The sequence below is a fragment of the Pinus tabuliformis genome, chromosome 4_1, assembly GCF_031772625.1.
Source record: "Pinus tabuliformis cultivar Carrire ecotype Pingquan chromosome 4_1, CPIR1, whole genome shotgun sequence".
Classification (NCBI taxonomy): domain Eukaryota; kingdom Viridiplantae; phylum Streptophyta; class Pinopsida; order Pinales; family Pinaceae; genus Pinus; species Pinus tabuliformis.
The window spans coordinates 270,716,786-270,738,250 of NC_142303.1; the positions used below are offsets into that span (position 1 = coordinate 270,716,786).

Below are 21,465 nucleotides of genomic sequence, written 5' to 3' on the forward strand. Positions count from 1 at the left end.
GTTGATTTGGTTAGAGTCCTCACTTGGGTCATTGCATTTGTATTTCAAAATAAAATTGTCCTTTGATATTATTCTCCTCCCTAAACAGGTCAAGCCCCTCTAGTGTTGATCAATTCCATATCCTCAACCTAGTTTGGGTCCGCTTTGGTTCTTTGTGGTCCCACAACTTTATGACTCAAATTCCACAAGTATTGCATAGAAGCCATTTCTCCACAAGGATCCTTAGATCTAGGAATCTTCTTGTTAAGGGATATTCTCCAAACCCAAGCTTAAGTAACCTCTTAGCCCTTCGTAGAGAGCCAGTCACCTTCCTTATCAAGCAAGTAATGCAATTTAATTGAGTCTCTCTTGTGAATAGGCTTTAGGAATCACTCTCCATCCATTCATTGCTATATTCATCCTTGTGATTCCTCTTATCCCATCATTGAAAGTGTGTAAAGAGCAGGCATCTATAGTTGAGTTGACAGTGGACTATTGCTCCATTGTTGTCACTTGACCTAGTAGTTGCTCTATAGCATCCCCTCCTAGGACCCTTGCTAGTTTGAGCGATAACATGAGTATATGGCACTGTTCTTTTACCCATGATTTCCTATGGCATTTTGTGACTACCACTCTGAGCATCACATCATATTAACACTAACAATCCTTATTATTCCCAAACATAGCCAAACGGTCAATCAACAATGTATCCTAGAGGGATAAGGGACCAATAACTAATAGATATATTCAACAAATACATGATGAAAACATGACCATGTAGAACAAAGGCATAGTAATGCATGTTCCCACAATAGAATTGTCAAAACAGTGTTACACCTATGATGTCATCAGATAATAGATTGTCAAGACATAGTCAATGCAATGCTTTCACTTGTCTCCCATATTAACATTATCTATGGACCTACTCATAATGTTTCATGCACCTACAACGTAATGCATAAAAGATGTACCTCAAAGACTGCAGCTGCCTAGACCACCAACGGTGATTCATGTTTATTAAATCACATAACTATAAATATGTAAAGAATAAAGAAAATCTAATGCCCTGCTGTGATGCATATGCTAAGCACAAAACTCAATCCAAAATGAGTTAAACACTTCACCTTGAATAGTGCAAAGTATATGTCAACTAGACGTCTTGCCAGCTTCGGTCCATCACCATGATTACTAAGCAGAATTTGATTTAAAAAGATGACCTACAGAAATCATGATAGAATGTTAATGGGGCATAATAGCAGCCAGATCACAAGGATCAAAGAACTTCAAACCACAAATGTAAAAGCATGGTAAAAACAGAGCCTAGTCATTTAATAATATTGAACTAAAGAATTGAACAAGGGCAACTGCTTTTTTCAAAAATTAGAAGTATTGACTTTGTTAGTGTAACACATAAATGTAATAGGCATTTGCTCGGTTCATTAAATCAATTTATGTTTATCATGTTATATGAGGAAATAGGTTGCATTATGAATTAATGATGTAACAAGTAAATAGCAAATTAGAGAAAAGACATTGTGTAACTTGCACAACTTACATATCCTCTGTCATGTATTGTGACATCTCTTCATTAATGAGATCCAATCACAATTGATATTTTCCCATATATGGTTCATATCAATGTCTAAATATTTGTGTGATTCTCTAACATGGTATCAAACCCATGGAGACAAGAATTGTTGAAAAAGGTACCAAGGAGGTGTTTCCTAGTGTTATTTGCCTAAGCCTAGGAACACAAAGTGAACCCACCTTTTTAGTACGACTTTATGTGGTTATTAAAGTCATGTGACTTTTTAGTCACTTTATGAGGTACTAAAAGTACATGTACTTTATAATAGTAAAGTGACTTTATGTTTTTAAAGTGGCATTTTGAGAACAAGGTACATGGTACAAAAAGTTATTAAACTGACTAGAGGGGCTCATTAATGAAAGGAGAGACATAAGAAGGGTCAATGGGAGATTAGATATCAAACCTTGATCAAGATAAACTGAGATCTAATCTCAGCCCTTGATCTTAGGGATAGAGCTTCTCATCATTAAGGAGACTAAAAGGGAGGAAAAAGGCAAGAGGATAGCTCATTCTTCATGTGTAGTGTTGGAGAACAGAAAAGGAGAGGAAGAGCAGGAGAAGGCTGAGATAGCCATTTTTGCTGAAGGAGAGACCTATCTACAGCAAGGAGAAACCACACACAGGCTCAAGTTTCAAGGCTGTGACAGTGGCATGCAGACCAAAGTACAGGTCAAATCCAGGCATGCATTTCGAGGAGAAGACAGGCTGCTTCAGCAAGTTTTTCGAACTAGATCTGTCAGACCAGCATCCCAAAATTTAAGGAGGAAAAATCAGTCTGACAGGCCAGAATTCTGAGGAGAAAATTCTGGGCAGAGAGCATGAAAAGCGAGGAGAAAGAGTCAGTCTGACAGCACAGATTTCGACGCAGAGATTTGTCAGAGAGTCACGATTTTCAAGGGAAAATTTGTCAGTCCTGTGGCATCATATTCGGTGAAGAGAAGAGCTGACAGTGGTACAATTTCCAAGGCAGTGATTGTTGGACAGTGGCACGCATTTCCAGACTGGCACAAAATTTCTCGAGGACTGACCCAAATTTCAAGGGAGAAATAAATATTGTGTTTCTAATTAATGTTGTAAAAGTTCTGAGAAAAGAATTATAAAATCCTCTTCTTAAGTGGTTTTCCCTTCGGGCTTTTTCCAGGGTCGTGTTGACCAAAAATCAGTGTCCAAATTGTCATGCTTGTGAAATTATCAGCTGCATGTAAAAATAGTGGTAGTTCCAAGTGTTTTAATTACAATTTATATTCATTTTCAAATCAGCAATTAACCATGGGATGTGGCCATTGAACATTATGTGTAAAACAAATTGAAACCAGGTGGGGCTATAGGACAGTGTTCCAAGGGGACGCGTCCCCCAGGGTCAGGTGCGCACACCCCTCGCACCCGAGACAAGGGACATCTAGGGAAACGTTTCCCCACATCCCCCTTTTTGGGAGACGCAGGGAGAACGTTTCCCTAGTGTGGGGGACACGACTTCCCCAAAAGGGGGACGCTTGGGCATCCCCCCTCAAAATGGGTTATGTGTTGATTTGTGGTAGCATCAGATGTGCTCCAGCCACGAAATTTAGTGGAGAGGTTGGGGCACATGAGATCTCTAATACCCAGGAAGTGTTTGGGTAGATTCTAAACAGTTTAGGAGATATTAAAATAATTAATATTTTTAATGGAGTCCCTAAGTCTAAACATAAGGAAATTAAAATATTAATGTGGATTAATATAAAATTGTGTTAGAATGGTCCAAAAGACATTAATCACGCCAGATCTAATATTAGCCGTTGATTAGGGACTTAATCTCGGCCGTTGATATGTCAACGAAAAAAGTATAAAAGGGGGCTTGAGGGTCACTTGGAGAGCACACTAGAGTGATTAGTCATTCTATTTTCTAGAGCGGGGTTTGCTAAGAGAGATAGAATTAGTGATCGAGAGTTGCAGCGAAGGGGCATTGAGTACAAAGAGACAGAGAGGCAGAGATAGTGTCAGGAGAGCAGCGGAGTAGCTGGGAGGGTGACGCAAAGCCAGCCAGGACTCACGCAGGGCCACGCAGAGGCAGTCGGGAGTTGCACAGAGCCTCTGAGAGGCTAGCATTGCTGACGTAGAGGGCCAGAGGGCTGACTGAGGGCCTCTAAGGCTGACGCAAACCCATCCGATGTGACGCAGGGCCAGCGCTGGGCAGAAAGGGGCTGACGCAGTCCATAAAAGGCTGACGCTAGGGTTTCTGGGGCAGATTGGTGCTGAGGAGCTGCCAGAAGAATTATCCAGGGTTTCAGCCAAGAGATTTGTCAGAAACTAAGAGGTATTATTGCCAAGGAAATTCTCTGTTGGGTAGGCCAGTTTCGGCACCCAGATTGTACTCTGATATTGCTAATAAGAAAACCCTCAGATAGCTGCACTAGTTTTCCCACATTGGGTTTTTCTGGGGACATTGGTCCAAAAATAATTGTGTCATATGGTGTGATTGTTTCTATTTCCTTTAGTTATTGATCTGTAATATGTTGAGCATGCACTAGTGTTTATTTTCAGTATTTACATTGTGAGTAACATAGCAAGTAGGTAGGAAGAAATCAGATAAAGTGCATGGAGGGTTTCTAACTAAGTAGACTTACGAACTTCAACAATATGTGCCCCCCCCTTAAATTTGCTTGTAAACAATGATTTATGACAGGGGAAACCTAGTATTTGACCACATTGCCCTACTAATGCTATGCAATTCATGGTAATGTTAAATTCTTAAAGTAAAATGATGAAAATGAAAGATTCATCCTTTTACTTAAATTTTTAACATTACCATGAAATGACTCAAGATGTTTGAGAGTGGTTCCGATCTCATTGGATTGCATATGTAGAAAGCAGAATTTTAGATCTCACTCAAAATCCAACAGGCTGAACAGTTTTTCAGGAATTCAGGATTCGATGGATTGCAATGTTTCCATTGCATTTTGTCATGTACAAAAGTATGGAATTCATCATCATTCTCATATCCTGATGATGGATCCCATTTGGGATTTGAAACGTTGGTACAAAAATGTTAAAACTGTGGATTCTCCGGTCAATGATTCAAAAGATTCAAGCCACAGATCTCTGAAATCCATAATCTTGTCCCTGTACGGAGGGGATACTTGGAGTGATATCCTTTTACTCGAAAAATCGAGAGTGAGGATAGCAAGAAGAGCAGCAGATTTACATTACTATTTATTATTTCTTTGCTGCTCTTCCGTCATCATCATTCTCATATCCTGACGATGGATCCCATTTGGGATTTGAAACGTTGGTACAAAAATGTTAAAACTGTGGATTCTCCGGTCAATGATTCAAAAGATTCAAGCCACAGATCTCTGAAATCCATAATCTTTTCCCAGTACGGAGGGGATACTTGGAGTGATATCCTTTTACTCGAAAAATCGAGAGTGAGGATAGCAAGAAGAGCAGCAGATTTACATTACTATTTATTATTTCTTTGCTGCTCTTCTGTCATCATCATTCTCATATCCTGATGATGGATCCCATTTGGGATTTGAAACGTTGGTACAAAAATGATGTGGATTTTCCGGTCAATGATTCAAAAGTATGGAATTAGTATTTAATCAAGAGCACCAAGCCCTCTATGTACTTCACAGTGAATTTTAGACTCATCACTCCACTGTTTTTGAGTTTTGGTTATATCAATTTACTATTCCAATCTTCAGATTTCAGTATCTATTATAGTCTATATTGCTTAGTATTACTTAGATTCTAGAATGATGAATGATGAACTTTAATTTTAAATCAATTTAGCATCTAGAATGATGAATGATGATTTTAATTTTTAAATCAATGTAGATTCTAGAATGGTGAATAATGAATGATGAATATGGATCAGAGTATTTCATTACTGAATCTCGTGGTCTATGGATGAATCATGTATGTATTAGTAAGGATGATGAGTATGGATCAATGTATTTCATTATTTAATTCAATTATGTATGTATCATTGTATTTATGCTTTCATTATTGAATATGAAATTGAATATATATATATATATAGATATGAAAAAAAAAAAATTATACCCCGACATCCCCCCATCTCCCCTAAATTTCCCTAAAATTTGCGAGTACTTCCACACGACCCCCTTGTGCATCTCCCCGCACCCGCGTCTCCCCATCCGGAGTCTTGGTGGAACATTGCTATAGGACACAAAATTTATATAAGAATCTGGGGAAGGAAAGTGAAGGAGCTAAGAGACTGCACCAGACAGAGAAGGCACTCAGGCACTAGGCACACAAATCAAACTGATATTGGCAAAATAACAGAAAACCTACTCAAGTCAAAAGATGCAAGCTTTTCACAAATTAATATTTATATTGTTCATAAAGGTCAACCTTAGAAATAACTATCAATACAATGAACATCTGAATCTGAATTGCATTGATGAGAGAGAATTGTAAGCATGCAGCAGAGAGATACATCCGTGGCAGTCTGATATACAGAAGGAAAGCTTCTGACATCCTGCAGCGGACAGGGATACAATATGAACAGAGATAGAATATACACAGCAGCAATTGAACTTCAACAGTAGGCAGACTTAACAAATGCGATCTACAGAATCCTAAAACAAAGAAGAAACAGAACTGCAGTTGAGGTTCCAATTCACATTTTCAGGCACAGATGCTGATAAAAGGAAACCTGCAACAGCATAGTACCCAAGGACAATCAGACACAGTAAGTCTGTTCTTTTGGAGCAAATTTCCTTTATCTTGGCAGAAATTTCATACAACTGATTTTGACCAGTCTAGAGATGAAGTAATTGCTGGTTTGTTCCACTGTTGGAGGTAATTTATTTTCAATTTAGTTTAAATTGTTTTCAGAACAGGATTTTCAGAAAAAGCATTTATCTTTAAGTTCGGCAAACAGAGCTCTACATACTTGATGTAATTACATCATTTGTTCTGTGCCACTGTAGTTTACAAGTCAGGTGTGAAGGTAGAGTGTTAGGGTTGTTTTGACCACACTAGTAGAGCAATAAAGTGCTGGGCTTGCTGACTTATAGAAGAGAACAGCTTAACAGGTAACACTTTGAGGTAAAGTTTTGAGTGTTTTGGTGATTCTTGTGGTGCTCAAAAAAATAGATTTAATGGCTTGCATTCAGTGCATGGAAACAGCATGTGTGGCTGCCTCTTGGATATGGTCATTGTTAAAGGTATCAGAAATGTTATTGACCAGAAGGAACAAGAGAAATATGACGACAAGAATCACAATGCTGTCACAGTCAATACACTAACAATTACTGATGATTTGCCACTACAAGTGCAAGATGGTGAAGGCATTGCCACAGTCTGGAAAAGGTTGCAGGATTTAGATAAGTCATCATACAAAGGTAAATGAGTGTAATGTGCCCATCCGCTTAGGAGACATAAGGAAAAGGCTCCGCTAGTCTAATAAGGTTCCCATAGGCTAGGGCGGAAAAAATTAATCAAGGGAACACAATTTGCCTAGGAAAAAAACCTTGCAAAAGCTTAAAGTGGTAAAAAGGGGGTCAAAGGTCCTAGGCTAATCAGAAGTCACTTTTAAATTATAAAGTGAGAAAACTCACTAAAGTCACTTTATTAAAATAGAAAGGTAAAAAGGTGGCAAAAGTGGCAAATGAGTTATAACTTATAAAAAAGGGAAAAAGAGAAGTCTCTCCTTATTCTTGCTTTTGCTCACTTAAGAAAAAGAAATTTGGAGAGCTCTTGAGAAAGCGTCTAGGGTTTTTGGAAACCCTCATTGTTGGTTGCTAGTTTCGGTGTTGAAACTATACAACTTGGCTAGTTCGGAAGTGGGATCACTCAAATTTCGCCATTGTGCTTCAGTGGAGAATAATATCTTGGAAAAAGAAGTTAGAAGTGTTATCAGTTGATTTTAAGTTTTGACTTGTGTTATTTCATATTATCTTCATACAGGCCTCATCTTGAGATATTTTGGGGAACGAGTTGGCACTTCTAAAGAGGTTGAATCTACTGTTAAAGGAAGGTCGATTTACCTTCATTCTTCCCTTGTTCATCGAGTAATATTACAAAGGGTTCACATGCTGCTTGAAATCTAAAGAAAAAGGGGCCGAGTTCACTTTGGTTGTTGGTTGACTTCGAGGGCCGAGAAATTTGGAGCTAAGTTACCACGAAACGAAAATGGATACGGATCCGGATTCAATTACGAATACAGATCCACCAAACTTTTGAAAAGCCAGGATCCGAATACGGTGGGGAAATGCCACGTATACAAAATACACTAATATTTTTTTAATTTTAAAAAACATATTCAAATTTAAAAATCAAAGTCATTCATGAATGACAACATTGGAACTGAAATCATTAGTTAATTCATAAATCTGAAGATTGAAATCTTGATGCACCATGCTTTATACAAAAAGGATAATTGTTAATACAAAATTGAGTGTCTCATCAATGATCACTCTATTGATATGATGATGTACGGTACGTCTAACTACATGTCAAAAAATGGCTCTATGTGCTCATCAATTGAATATTTCAAATCTGCATCTTAATCAACTTGTCATCTTCCTTGACACTTGGCTTAAAATTTAAAAGTTCCCATCTGGTTACAGTGGTAAATGAATATTGTACATTGTTTGAGAACATGCTATATAGTCTATGTATCATATTGTTCAAAGAGGACTCTCACCTAGAGTTGGATGGGATTGATCTAATTAAATTATTAATGACAACCATCCATTGTATACAATGTAAATTATTATCTATGTATTGTCTCAAAGCTTTCTTGTGTTTATTATCAAAAATTGGAATTAACATGTTGATGTTTCAAAACCAATGTTGCACGACTCGTACTCGTATAAGACTCATTTGGCTATTGATTCGGCAACTCGTATAAGAATCAGGAATGACCCATATAAGGCACGGCAAATACAAACTCCCTCCATTTTCCCTTTCCCTCCACCTGATCTCAAAAAACATATAAAAAAAATCAAAATTGAGTGCCAAGGACGGGTCTTGTACAAGTCCGTACGAGTTTGACACAAGTCGTACATGAATCAACAAGCCAATGTGACTCTTATGCGAGTTAGCGCGGGTAAGTGTCTTATGCACGGGTTCTATGAGAGTGACTTGTTTCGACATATGACTCGTCAAGGCCCACGAGTCTTGAAGGGTTTTATAAGGGTTGTGTTTCACTAGTCAAAACTTTCCTAGTAGCGTTATCATGTGCTACATAACCTATAGGTATTGTTACCCACCATTTTGTGGGTGATATCCCTAGGAGAACTTTTTTCTCCAAGATGGTCCTTAATCGGCAGCTAGCAGGCGGCAGGCCCTTGCAGCCACCAGCTAACTCATTGTGCCATCTTCTTCGCCACCTGATCCAGCCATGTGGTCCCTCGCCCATCTGCCACGATCGTATGTTTGAAGGTGGGCCTCCCAAATCTAAAGGTATGCCATGTCATTTGGAAATTAAGTATTGTAGTTTTCTTATCATGGACACTTCTGGGTATGGATTAATGGGGGGATTTGGCGGAAAGAATGGGTTAGTTCTGTGCATTTGTCCCCCAGACCCCTTTTAGGAATTAACCTTGTACTCTAGTCCCATGGGATCTCTTTTACTAACCATTTGGTTCTAGGGATGGTATTTCACAGGAAACCCTGATTTTGGTTGTGTGGTCCCGCTCCGTTATCCACTCAATTTACCCTCTTTCCATTCATTATTATCCCATCCATCATTTTTCCCACCTAGGTCCACATTCCTCCATTGGGTCCACATAGGGTTAGCTTGCCCCTTCCCCTTGCCCACACCTTGAGTCATGGCCTGGAATGAAGCCCGAAGGTTGACGCAGTTGAAACCAAAGTTAAAATCATATATGGCCACATTCAACAGGGAAAGTACCACAAAATGCAAAAGATGGTCGGGACAAAAAATTTATCACGTGGGCAAAAGCCAATACATGAGCTCTACCCCATCATCATCGCCATCACCCTCGTTCCTACAGGTTCTATGAGCCTTTTTCATCATATATAAACCCATGATTGTCACAACCCTTGGTGGGTGATGAACTGCCCCACCTTAAAACGGGGATTTCACTGCTATACCTTACACATCATGCTCAAACCCCTTGAGCCCCCAAGTAGTCAATCAAAGAAAATCATAAAAAGGAATACTAAGGAATGTTGATTGCTAAGGAAATACTGATTCCCCCCCCTGTCAATATTTCCAACAGTAATGCAGTCATATTCTTAGGATCCAATCTTCTTCAAACATCTATGCTAATCTCCCATGGAATGCAGCTTCGTCTTAACATTTACCAGACCTCCTATCATGCCAATATCTACCCTATCCTTGGTACTTTACCCCTCCAATATCCTGCAACTAGATCACTGAAGATTGACACATGAATGCCTACAAAACATTTCCAAACTAGGGCTCGACCCTCCTTCCAAAGGACGGAAACATTCAGCGTATTGAGTAAAGAAAGATCACATTAAATTATTCACAGGGATGTCCTCCAAGTAAGCCGCAGAGATGCCTCCAAGTAGGCCGCAAAGATTGCCTCTTTTGGTCGCAAATGTAACCCTTTTCAAACTGCATTGAATGCCTTAAATGAATCGCAGAGAAGTGCCCTAATAAACAGTTGAAGGATGCCTCACAAGGTCGAAATTCCATAAGCCAAAATGAAGGATGACAGACACATATTTATAGTCCCATGTGTGAAAGGTCACATCTTTTGGGGTTAGCCGACTTGACACTTTAGGATGGTCGACTTAAATTTTGGAGGGAAATATAAATTCAAATTCGGTGTCATTAATGATTGCTTGCCCAACCAATTTATCACATTAATTAATAATATCAATAATAACTTCCTTTTGTCCAAATTGAATTCTTCTTTTGACCAAATTTGATCCTGCTTGAGGTCTATTGGTTTTCCTTCGGGGCAGAAAGATTTCCCAAGGGAAATTCATCTCGAAACTGCCCAATTTTCAACATTTCAGGCAGTCAAAGTCTATCAGTGGCACATGTTTCAAGGGAAGAGATAAGTACTTTGATGTGTAATTAACGCTACTATAAATTCTCCAAGATAAGCAAATAAAATTCTCCTTCAAACTAGATTTCCCCTTTGGGGTTTTCCTAGTGTTTGAGATTGACCAAAAATATCAGTCTTAAATTTATGTGTGCACATTGTGTGCATGCTTGTTTATTATCAGCTAAAAAGTAAAAGTGAAAGTAGTGGTAGCTTAGCAGTGTTTTAGTTGAAATTTTATATTCATGTTTAAATGTGAAAATGAAGCATGGGGTTGGGCATTAAATAATGATGTGTAAAACACATTGAAACTAGGGGAGCTACAACACACCTAAAATTTTCTACATAAAGGAATAGCATTCCATAACAAAGCCTTAAAAGATGCTTCATACCTAGTGTCTCAAGGTGTGGCTCAACAAAGAGTATCTAGTGATACAAGCATGAAGAAAAGGTTTTCTTAATGATAAATTCAACAAAACAAGATGGAAAAAAATTCAAGATAAGCCCTAAGTTGAAGCCTTGATTAAGATTAGGGTTTTATAGGGCACGAATTGCCTAGGGTTGATAATGTCTACCCTATTAGGGAAAATTTCATGATGAAATGAGCCAGATTTTGAGTTTATAAGACCAATCAAGGTGTGATCAAACCAAGATAACCTCAGTGTCTTCCTTAAGGCCCTAGTTGAATTTGGCCCTATGGCCTAGCCCTAGCAGCTTGCCTTAATGGGCTTAGCAAAATAGAAAGGAAGGAAAAGATAAAAGCTTTGGTGAATTTGGACCACCACAAACATGCTTGGTGCCTTTCCCTACTTGGTTGATGGAGTCTTTAAGGCTAAATTTAAGAGATATCAAATATATGCATGGAGTAAGAAGGAAAACCCTAGTTTTCGCTTTTCGCTTGCAAACCCTAACTATATTTTTCTCAAGGGAAGAAATTAATTAGAAGAAAGCTCTCTAGGAGGTCTTTTATGGCATTCAAAGAAAATAGATTCAACATGCAATGATTAACAAATATTTTCCAATAAAAATATGCATTTAGACATGGAATAAGAGAAAAAACCCTAGCAAACATTTATCACTTGAAAAACCATTAAAATATGCAATTATAATCACAAATTTTCCAAGAAATTGCCTTCTTTCAATCCCAAAAAGACATCTTCAATACATAAACTAGTCTCCAATAGCAACAACTTCAAAAATATCACATCTCCACAAGTAGCGAATAGCAAAAAGGTTAAGTCGAGCTCTCTAGAGGAGGTTGAAATCCACAAGTGATGATGAAAAGAAAGAATGGAGTGATCCCCCTTTTGAGGTCTATCACACTAATCCAACTAAAAGCATAACAAGTTTGATTTTGAGTAGGCACGAAGATGTGGCGGCTAGCCAGGGACAAACCCCACAATGTGTGGGGAAACCCTTTGATCAAATCTTCTTTTATCTTCAATAATTCAGCAGAGAGAAATAGTACAATAAATATGATTCATATCAGCAGTAGCAAACCCTAGATCAGCAGCATCAGCATTAGCGGCTTCATTATCAAACTAGGGCAGACCATATCTCACAAACCGACCGTCGGATTGACTTCATTCCACCACCAAAAGTTTCGGCTTCCAAAGGAGGTTCAGATGAACCTACAGCGCAGTTCAGATGAGGAGATCTTCTAGGCCACGCAAGTCAATCTTTACTTCTGCAGTTGCAGCTTCAGTTTCAGCAGTTTCTGGCTTCAAACTAGGGCAGTCGATATCTTGCAAACCGTTCGTCGGATTGACTTCATTCCACCACCAAAAGTTGCGGCTTTCAAAGGAGGTTCAGATGAACCTACAGCGCAGTTCCAAAGAGGAGATCTTCTAGGCCACGCAAGTCAATCTTTACTTCTGCAGTTGCAACTTCAGTTTCAGCAGTTTTCAGCTTCAAACTAGGGCAGTCGATATCTTGCAAACCGTTCGTCAGATTGACTTCATTCCACCACCAAAAGTTGCGGCTTTCAAAGGAGGTTCAGATGAACCTACAGTGCAGTTCCAAAGAGGAGATCTTCTAGGCCATGCAAGTCAATCTTTACTTCTGCAGTTGCAGCTTCAAATTCAACAGCTTCCGGCTTCACATGTGTGAGAGAGAGAGACCCATTTCAGCGCAGTAGAGAAGAGACTCATATCTGCGCAATAGAGAGAGAGAGAGATGTGATGAGATGAGTGAGTCCAAATGAGGAAAAGTCCTCTTATATTTATACACAACGTTGGTGGGTGAATAGATGCGACTGTTGGGCTTCTGAGCCTACATGAGTTGTAGGTCGGCTTGATAATAATTTCATAATCAAAATAAATTCATATCTCCATGAATACTTATCGGAATTGGATGATCTTTATATCAATCCTACACCTCTCGACGAGAGGAATCTAATAAAAATATTATTAGCCATGAATAAGATGACCCACATGAAGTTTTGCCCTGGTTGCCAATTTTAACAGTTCTTCCATAGAATTCTTTCACCTTTATTTGGTTGTTCACTTGTGCCAAATCTCCTCCAGCAATTGCAACAAAACCTACATTCACAAAACACTTGTTAAAATAAAAAACATAAGGTTGTTGTGCCTTGTTTTCCTTTGACAACAATTTAGCTTGTTGCACTGTTTCTTTCCCCTCTATCAGCACATCAGTATGCTATTTTGAATTCTCAAAAGAATTCATGAGACTGTCAACTAGTCTCTCCTCCACATCATTTGTCCTAATGATGTCTTCCTTCTCTTGTTCACCATAGTGAACTCCTTTTTCTGCAATCATACTGTCATACTCTGAATTCTCCAGCAAATATTCCAGCAATGCAATTTCTCTATGACACTTTGCCAGTATTTCATCATCACTTATGTTTCTTGCATTTACACACAAATTATTAGTTTGGGAATCATAAGGTTCAACAGTCTCAATTGTTGTTTCACATATCAGCTCTTCAGACTGAACTTCATCTCCTTCTTCCACAAGAACTTGTTCCTGTGTTGTCACATCTTCACACATCCATGCATTGTTAAGTTCCTTCTGCTACAATAAATCATTGTTTCTCTCATTTAAGGGACATTCTCCATCCTCCTTAACTTCAGAGTTTGCATCTTCTGAAAGATATTTCTTCATACTTCTGACAGTTTCAACAGATTGCTCATCCTCTGCAAAACACTCCTTTGATAGTGTTCTTTCTCCCTTTGTTAAGTCATAGACTTCTTTCTTCTTAACATCTTTCAGTAGATGTCCTTCTTCTTCATTGACTGTTTCAACAGCTTCCATGGCTATTTCCACTGTGCCTATGATCATGGTGAATTGATCATCCTTTACTATGTTTTCAGCGAACATACTCTCTTCTTCAAGTTTGTCTTCAGTCTCTTGTTGTTTATCTTCTCCAAGAGCTATCCTTGTCTCACCATCTGCATTAACATTCTCTTGTATTTGTCCTGCATCCACAGAGAATCTTGTTGTTTATCTTCTCCAAGAGCTATCCTTGTCTCACCATCTGCATTAACATTCTCTTGTATTTGTCCTGCATCCACAGAGTCTCTTGTTGTTTATCTTCTCCAAGAGCTATCCTTGTCTCACCATCTGCATTAACATTCTCTTGTATTTGTCTTGCATCCACAGACAAACTATCAATCTTAAAAACAATCGACTCTATGGTCTCACTTGATGGTTAAGCCATCATATCTTCTTGTTTTTCTAAATCCTTCATATGATTCAGAAATTCTTTGATGGTCTCCTCTTCAATCTCTTCAAGTCCTTCACTTGGTTGCTTGATATCTTTCTCCAACTGCATATGAGATCTATCTATCTCATCTTCTCCCCAAATAGAATTTAGATTCTGCTGGTCTTCTTTCTTCTTCATGACAATATCAGCAATTTTCCTTCGTTACATGTTTCACCTGCAAACATACACAAATTTTCAGATTTAAAACCATGTGACCCTTTGGCCTCACTTGAAGTCCCAGTTTTCAAGTCTTCATCTTCACTCTCTCCCAAAATTTCTCCCTGTTCTGGTTCACAAATGGATTCTTCCATTTCTAACTCAACTTCCTTGAGTTTTTCCATCAGCCACTTCACTTGCATTTGCTATAGCCTTCTCTGTATTTCTTGCCATTTTACTGGCTTCTTCCTCAAGACCCAACCTAGTCTCTGGCTTTCCTCAAGCATTCTCCTTAATGCATCGAGTTGTTCTTTTAATTCTGCAACCTCCTGGTCAATTTCCTCTTGACTCATCTTCTTGCCATCTGCTTTGGCATCCTCTTTCTTCATCTTTCTTCTGTTGTGGCTTCTCTCTAAACCTTTGCTATGACTATCAGTAGCCATCTTTTTCTCTTCTTGTAAAAATTTCTGTTTTCCCACCCCGGTTTTCAGTTTCTCCTTATTTCTCCCATGTAGTTAAATGCCCATTCCCATAACCATACATTTAATAGACTGAAAAAAATAAATATTGCTGAAAACACAAATTCTGGAAATTTTTCAGAATGCTGGAAATTGCAGAATTAAAAATCAGCAATTAAAAACAGCCATTAAAACACTGATATTTTTTGTCAACTTGACCCTGGAAAAACCCCCTACAACTCTTGGGGAAAACCAGTTTGAGAGCTCTTCTTTATTTCTGAAAATTGCCTTTTTACAGTGAGAATTATTCAGCAAAAAAATCAGCAAGCAAATTTACAACTTATCTCCTTTCCCGTGCCTCACAGCAATCTGGAAATTACAGCAAACAGGACAGCAATAAATGTTGTACGACCTCCGTTTTGTGTGCAGAAAAATCAGCAAACTGCTCCTCGATGTTTGTGCAAAAATCTGCCTTTCACTATGTGCTGAATCAGCTGTACAAATCTGCTCAACTGCTGCCTTGGAATGTGTGCCAAGCTGCTGTCTCCTTCTCCTTCCTGCTCAGAAATCTCTCTTGCTCTCTTGCTCTCCTTCTCCCAATCTGCTCATGAAAGAATGAATGACCTTTTCCTCATTTTCCTCCTTTTCCTCCTTTAATATAACTCCAAGTGACTTTTGGGTGATCCAAGTGACTTTTGGGTGATCTCTAAATCCAATGGCTGAAATAGATTTAGATCAATGGTTGAGATTAAATGCTCATTTAAATCTCACTTTCTATTTTTTAATTCACCCCACTTTAATAAAGACCCACTTAGTCATTTATTTCCAAAGTCACTTTTCCTTTCTAATTTTTCATTGACTTTATAAAAGTCACTTTAAAATTAGACTTAATAACTTTATCACTTAAAGTCACTTTTAAATTAGATTTAACTTTATAAAATTATAAAGTCACTTTAGGAGAAAAATTAAATTCTTTTGGACACTTTTCCCTAGGCCAAAGATCAAAGCCTAAGGAAACCACCTGTCCTCCGGTACCAAATTTCAACACTCCCTCTTACCGAGGAAGGTGTTCCTCACCACACCCATCTTGTCTCTGAAGTAGACATGCTTGCCCCGTGGTAAGGCTTTGGTAAGGATATCTGCAATCTGCTCATCAGTGGAAATATACTCAAGCTTCACAGCTCCCTTCTGAACATAGTCTCTGATGAAATGATATCTGATCCCGATATGCTTTGACCTGTCATGAAATACTGGATTCTCCGTGAGTTTAATGCAACTCTGATTATCACAGTAAATCACTGAAGGTCTCAACGGCTGACCAAATAAGCCAAACAACATCTTGCGAAGCCAGATGGCCTCACAACTAGTTAGACTGGCTGCCATATACTCTGCTTCCGCTGAACTCAGTGCTACTGACTGCTGCTTCCGGCTGAACCATGACACTACTGCTGAACCCAACCCAAAACAACACCCTGAAGTGCTCTTCCTATCAGAAGCACAACCTGCCCAATCAGAATCAGTGTATCCTGCCAATCTCACTCCATCTCCCTGCCTGTAGTCCAGACCATAATCCACTGTCCCCTGCAAGTACCGCAAAATGTGTTTTGCAGCCACCCAGTGAACCTTCCTAGGCTCACACATAAACTGACTCATCGTGTTGACTGCAAAACAGATATCTGGTCTAGTGTTGACCAAATACATCAAGGAACCAATCAGCTGCCTGTACAATGTGGGATCCACCAACTCGGAATCCGAAGCATGAAGCTTCTTCCAGTTGGTGATCATCGGTGTCGACATGGGTCTACAATCCTCCATGTGGAATCTGCTAAGGATGTCCACAATATACTTCCCCTGCCCCAGGAAGAAATGCCCCTCCTCCTGCCACACCTCCAAACCCAAAAAGTAATGCATCAAGCCGATGTCCTTCATCTCAAACTCCGCCGCAAGATCTCTCTTGCAGTGCTCTATGAGTCTCTCTGCACCTGTAATGATCAAGTCATCCACATACAACACCAGAATGAGAGGCTCCTCACCAATCACAATAAAGTAAAGGTTCGGATCTGCCTCACTCTTTGTGAAACCCATCCCCTACAAGTATGCATCTATCCTGGAGTACCAAGCTCTGGGAGCTTGCTTCAGGCCATAAAGGGCCTTCTTCAATCTGCACACATGGGACTCCTTCCCATGCACCTCAAAGCCCTGTGGCTGCTCAATGTACACCTCCTCCTGTATGAAGCCATTGAGAAATGCGGTCTTCACATCCATCTGGTGGATCTTCCAACCCATCTCTGCTGCTATCGATATAATGGAGCGGATCGAAGTATATCGAGCCACGGGAGCGAAGGTCTCCTCATAATCAACTCCCTCTACCTAGGAGAACCCTCTAGCCACAAACCTCGCTTTGAATTTCTCAATGCTGCCATCTGCAGCATGCTTTACCTTGTGAAGCCATCTGGAAGTAACCACGGATTTGCCCTCAGGCCTCGACACCACCTCCCAAACATCATTCTTCATGATAGAAGAATACTCCTCCTGCATGGCCTCTCTCCAGACCTGCTGGCTAGCTGCCTCCTCATAGCTAGAAGGCTCAGAGTCAAGGATGCTGGTAACCATAACCATATAACTACAAAACCTCTCAGGTGGTCTACTCTCTCTGACCGGCCTCTTCGGCTCAGCAACAGATGTGGCATCTCTCAAGGTGTCCTGAAGCCACTTGGGCGTCCTCTTCCCTGAGCATGCTTCTCCCATAGGAGAATGAAACTCCTCCTCCTCATCACCATCAGTAGCCTGAACTCCTGACTGTCTGTCTGCTGTCCTCCTGCCTGCACCTGAACCTGTAGAAGCTGAGGTACCGTGTGAACTGTCCATCAGTGGACTCCCTAGTGAACTGCTCTGTGAACTGCTCTGCATGCTGCCCGGAGCACCACCCCTCTGGCTCGGCGAGCCACTGCTCACTGATGGACCTGACATCCTCATAGATGTACCTCCGGATCCTCCTGATCCCTGCCCACTGGATCCTTGCGACTGACTCAACTGCTGCTGAGGGTCTGGCTGATCCAGATACTCTAACTCCCGTGACCTCCTAAAGGCCCTGTCCTCCTCGAACTTCACATCCCGTCTGACAACAACTCTCCTCTGTGCAGGAATGTAAATCCGAAAGGACTTTGAGGTCTCACTGTAGCCCACAAAGATACCCTTCTCTGCGGTGGGCTCTAGTTTGGTCCTCTTCTCTTTGGGTATATAGGAGTATGTAATGCATCCAAAGATATGAAGATGACCAATATCAGGCTTCTTCCCAGAGAAAGCCTCCTCCGGAGTCATGTGCCCCAAAGCACGATGCGGACTCCTGTTCTGCAAGTAAACAGCTGTGTTGCAGGCCTCTACCCACAAGAACAATGGCAACCCCTGATCATGTATCATGGCTTTGGCAGCCTCTATGATGGATCTGTTCTTCCTCTCCGCAACCCCGTTCTGCTGGGGGTTGTAAGGAACAGTGAACTCCCTCCTAATGCCTGCCTCCGCACAATAGTCAACAAACTCTCCAAGGGTGTACTCTCCTCCATTGTCCGACCTCAAGGACTTGATCTTTCGACCTGTCTGAGTCTCCACAAGAGCTCTGAACTCCTGAAACCGCTTGAAGACCTCACTCTTGGTCTTCAAAAAATAAATCCAGGCCCTCCTGGAGTGATCATCAATGAATAAAACATAGTACTCATATCCACTCAAGGAAACATGAGACATCCGACCGCTCACATCGGAATGAATCAAATCAAGTATCCCCGTCGCTCTGCTGTCACTGCTGGGAAAAGGGGATTTGGCAAACTTGCCCATCGCACAACCTCTGCAAGTATCAAAGTGATCAGTACTGAAATCTGGCACACCTGTAGTGATCTCCCGCAATGTCCTCAAGGCTCCATGATACATATGTCCCATCCTGCGGTGCCAAATCTCACACAGCTCAGAACTGCTAGCTCTGCTGTCGGTACTACTGCTCAATGCCAAAAGGGGTTGGAATGCAAACTTGTACACCTTTGCATGGCGTACACCTATCACTCTAGCTGAATCAGCTGGAGTGCCCCTGGGATACATCAACACCTGTCCTCCCCTGAACAGTACCTCATATCCTCTGTCCTCCAAAGCTGAGACGGATATGAGGTTCTTCCCCATCCCTGGCACATAAAGAACCTCTGACACCTTCAAGGGAGGTTTGGACTCCCTCTGAAATGTCACTGTCCCCACCCCGACTGCTCTAACAACTCTGTCATCACCGAGTACTACCTCAATATCAGTGCCACTCTCTGAAAGCTCTGAGAAGTACTCTCGGACTCCTGTCATGTGACGTGAAGCCCCACTGTCCACATACCAGATACCTGAAGATGCTCCGCTAATCGAGGGAAAAGCATGCTCCCTCTGAACCTGTGTGGCAGGTGATCCTGCACTAAAGGACTCACACATAGTGAACGCAAACTCCCGGTCAAAACGACCTGCAAAGTCCTCAATCTCTGCTGAAGCTGCCACGTCCTGGTTCTTCCCCTTCTTCTTCTTCTTCTCCGGACACACAACTGCATAGTGTCCCATCTTTTGACAATTCCAACACTTCACCTTGGAATAGTCCTTCTGTGTGTTCCCCTGTTTACCTTTACCTTTGCCTTTGCCCCCACCATCGCTTGTGGAAGCCTGCTTCTTCCCTTTGCCTTTCTTGCCTCCTGCCACCAGTGCTACGTCCTCATCCTGCTCAACTGGCTTGGCTGCCCCAAGCTGTCCTTTCCTGATCTCTGTCTGAATACAATCATCCCAAAACCTCTCCCATGTGGGAAGGGTCTCACGTGCACAAACCCCATCAGCAAAGTTCAACCATGAACGGGGGAGGCCATTCACTGCAATCCGCACCAACTCAGTGGATGGAATGGCCTCTCCAATCGTTGCCAACTCATCTCTCACATTGGTAATCTTTGTGAGATATCCAGCTGCACTATCATTCCCCATCTTAATGTTCTTCAACTTCTCCTTCAGGACCATCTTCTGGTTCTCATTGGTACTCTGGTAGAGATTGGACAATGTTGTCCACATCTCATGGGCATTGCTCTTTCCTCTCACATGAGGAATGCAATGGTCTTTGATTCCGTCTAGAATCAGCCTCTTACCCTTATTGTTCTTCTTTTTATACTCAGCCAACTGAGTAACATCAGTGGGCACAACAACAGGGTTCTGTGCGGTATGCACCATGATATCCCAGACTTCTGCCTCCTCAAAGATACTCTGCATTCTCTCCTTCCAAACGCTGTAATTTATATGCCCATCCAGCCTATCCTCCACCCTCAATCCCAATGACATCCTGCTGTCCTAAAACTGAAAAATAGCACTGCTGTAGTAAAGATAAAACCGCTGTTTATGAAAAAATCAGCTTGCTGGAATTTTCTGATTGAAAAATCAGCAACTGTAATTTTTCCTTTTTGCTGTTCCAAACTGCCCTTCAGCACTCAAGCTCTGATACCATGTAAAAATTTCTGTTTTCCCACCCCGGTTTTCAGTTTCTCCTTATTTCTCCCATGTAGTTAAATGCCCATTCCCATAACCATACATTTAACAGACTGAAAAAAATAAATATTGCTGAAAACACAAATTCTGGAAATTTTTCAGAATGCTGGAAATTGCAGAATTAAAAATCAGCAATTAAAAACAGCCATTAAAACACATTAAAACACTGATATTTTTTGTCAACTTGACCCTGGAAAAACCCCCTACAACTCTTGGGGAAAACCAGTTTGAGAGCTCTTCTTTATTTCTGAAAATTGCCTTTTTACAGTGAGAATTATTCAGCAAGCAAATTTACAACTTATCTCCTTTCCCGTGCCTCACAGCAATCTGGAAATTACAGCAAACAGGACAGCAATAAATGATGTACGACCTCCGTTTTGTGTGCAGAAAAATCAGCAAACTGCTCCTCGATGTTTGTGCAAAAATCTGTCTTTCACTATGTGCTGAATCAGCTGTACAAATCTGCTCAACTGCTGCCTTGGAATGTGTGCCAAGCTGCTGTCTCCTCCTTCCTGCTCAGAAATCTCTCTTGCTCTCTTGCTCTCCTTCTCCCAATCTGCTCATGAAAGAATGAATGACCTTTTCCTCCTTTTCCTCCTTTAATATAACTTCAAGTGACTTTTGGGTGATCCAAGTGACTTTTGGGTGATCTCTAAATCCAATGGCTGAAATAGATTTAGATCAATGGTTGAGATTAAATGCTCATTTAAATCTCACTTTCTATTTTTTAATTCACCCCACTTTAATAAAGACCCACTTAGTCATTTATTTCCAAAGTCACTTTTCCTTTTTAATTTTTCATTGACTTTATAAAAGTCACTTTAAAATTAGACTTAATAACTTTATCACTTAAAGTCACTTTTAAATTAGATTTAACTTTATAAAATTATAAAGTCACTTTAGGAGAAAAATTAAATTCTTTTGGACACTTTTCCCTAGGCCAAAGATCAAAGCCTAAGGGAACCACCTGTCCTCCGGTACCAAATTTCAACACTTCTTTCTTCATGAGCTCCTCATTTATCTACA

At 40.5% G+C, this 21,465-nt stretch overlaps 1 protein-coding gene across 1 annotated transcript in view; it reads right to left on the bottom strand.

Moving 5' to 3' along the window:
- EDA25 (CCAAT-binding factor) overlaps positions 1–21,465 on the bottom strand; it is a 327,784-nt gene that overhangs the window by 126,834 nt on the left and 179,485 nt on the right. The window contains 1 exon segment of the mRNA XM_089419585.1: positions 1,104–1,196. Within this exon segment, the coding sequence (XP_089275711.1) occupies positions 1,104–1,196 (93 nt within the window).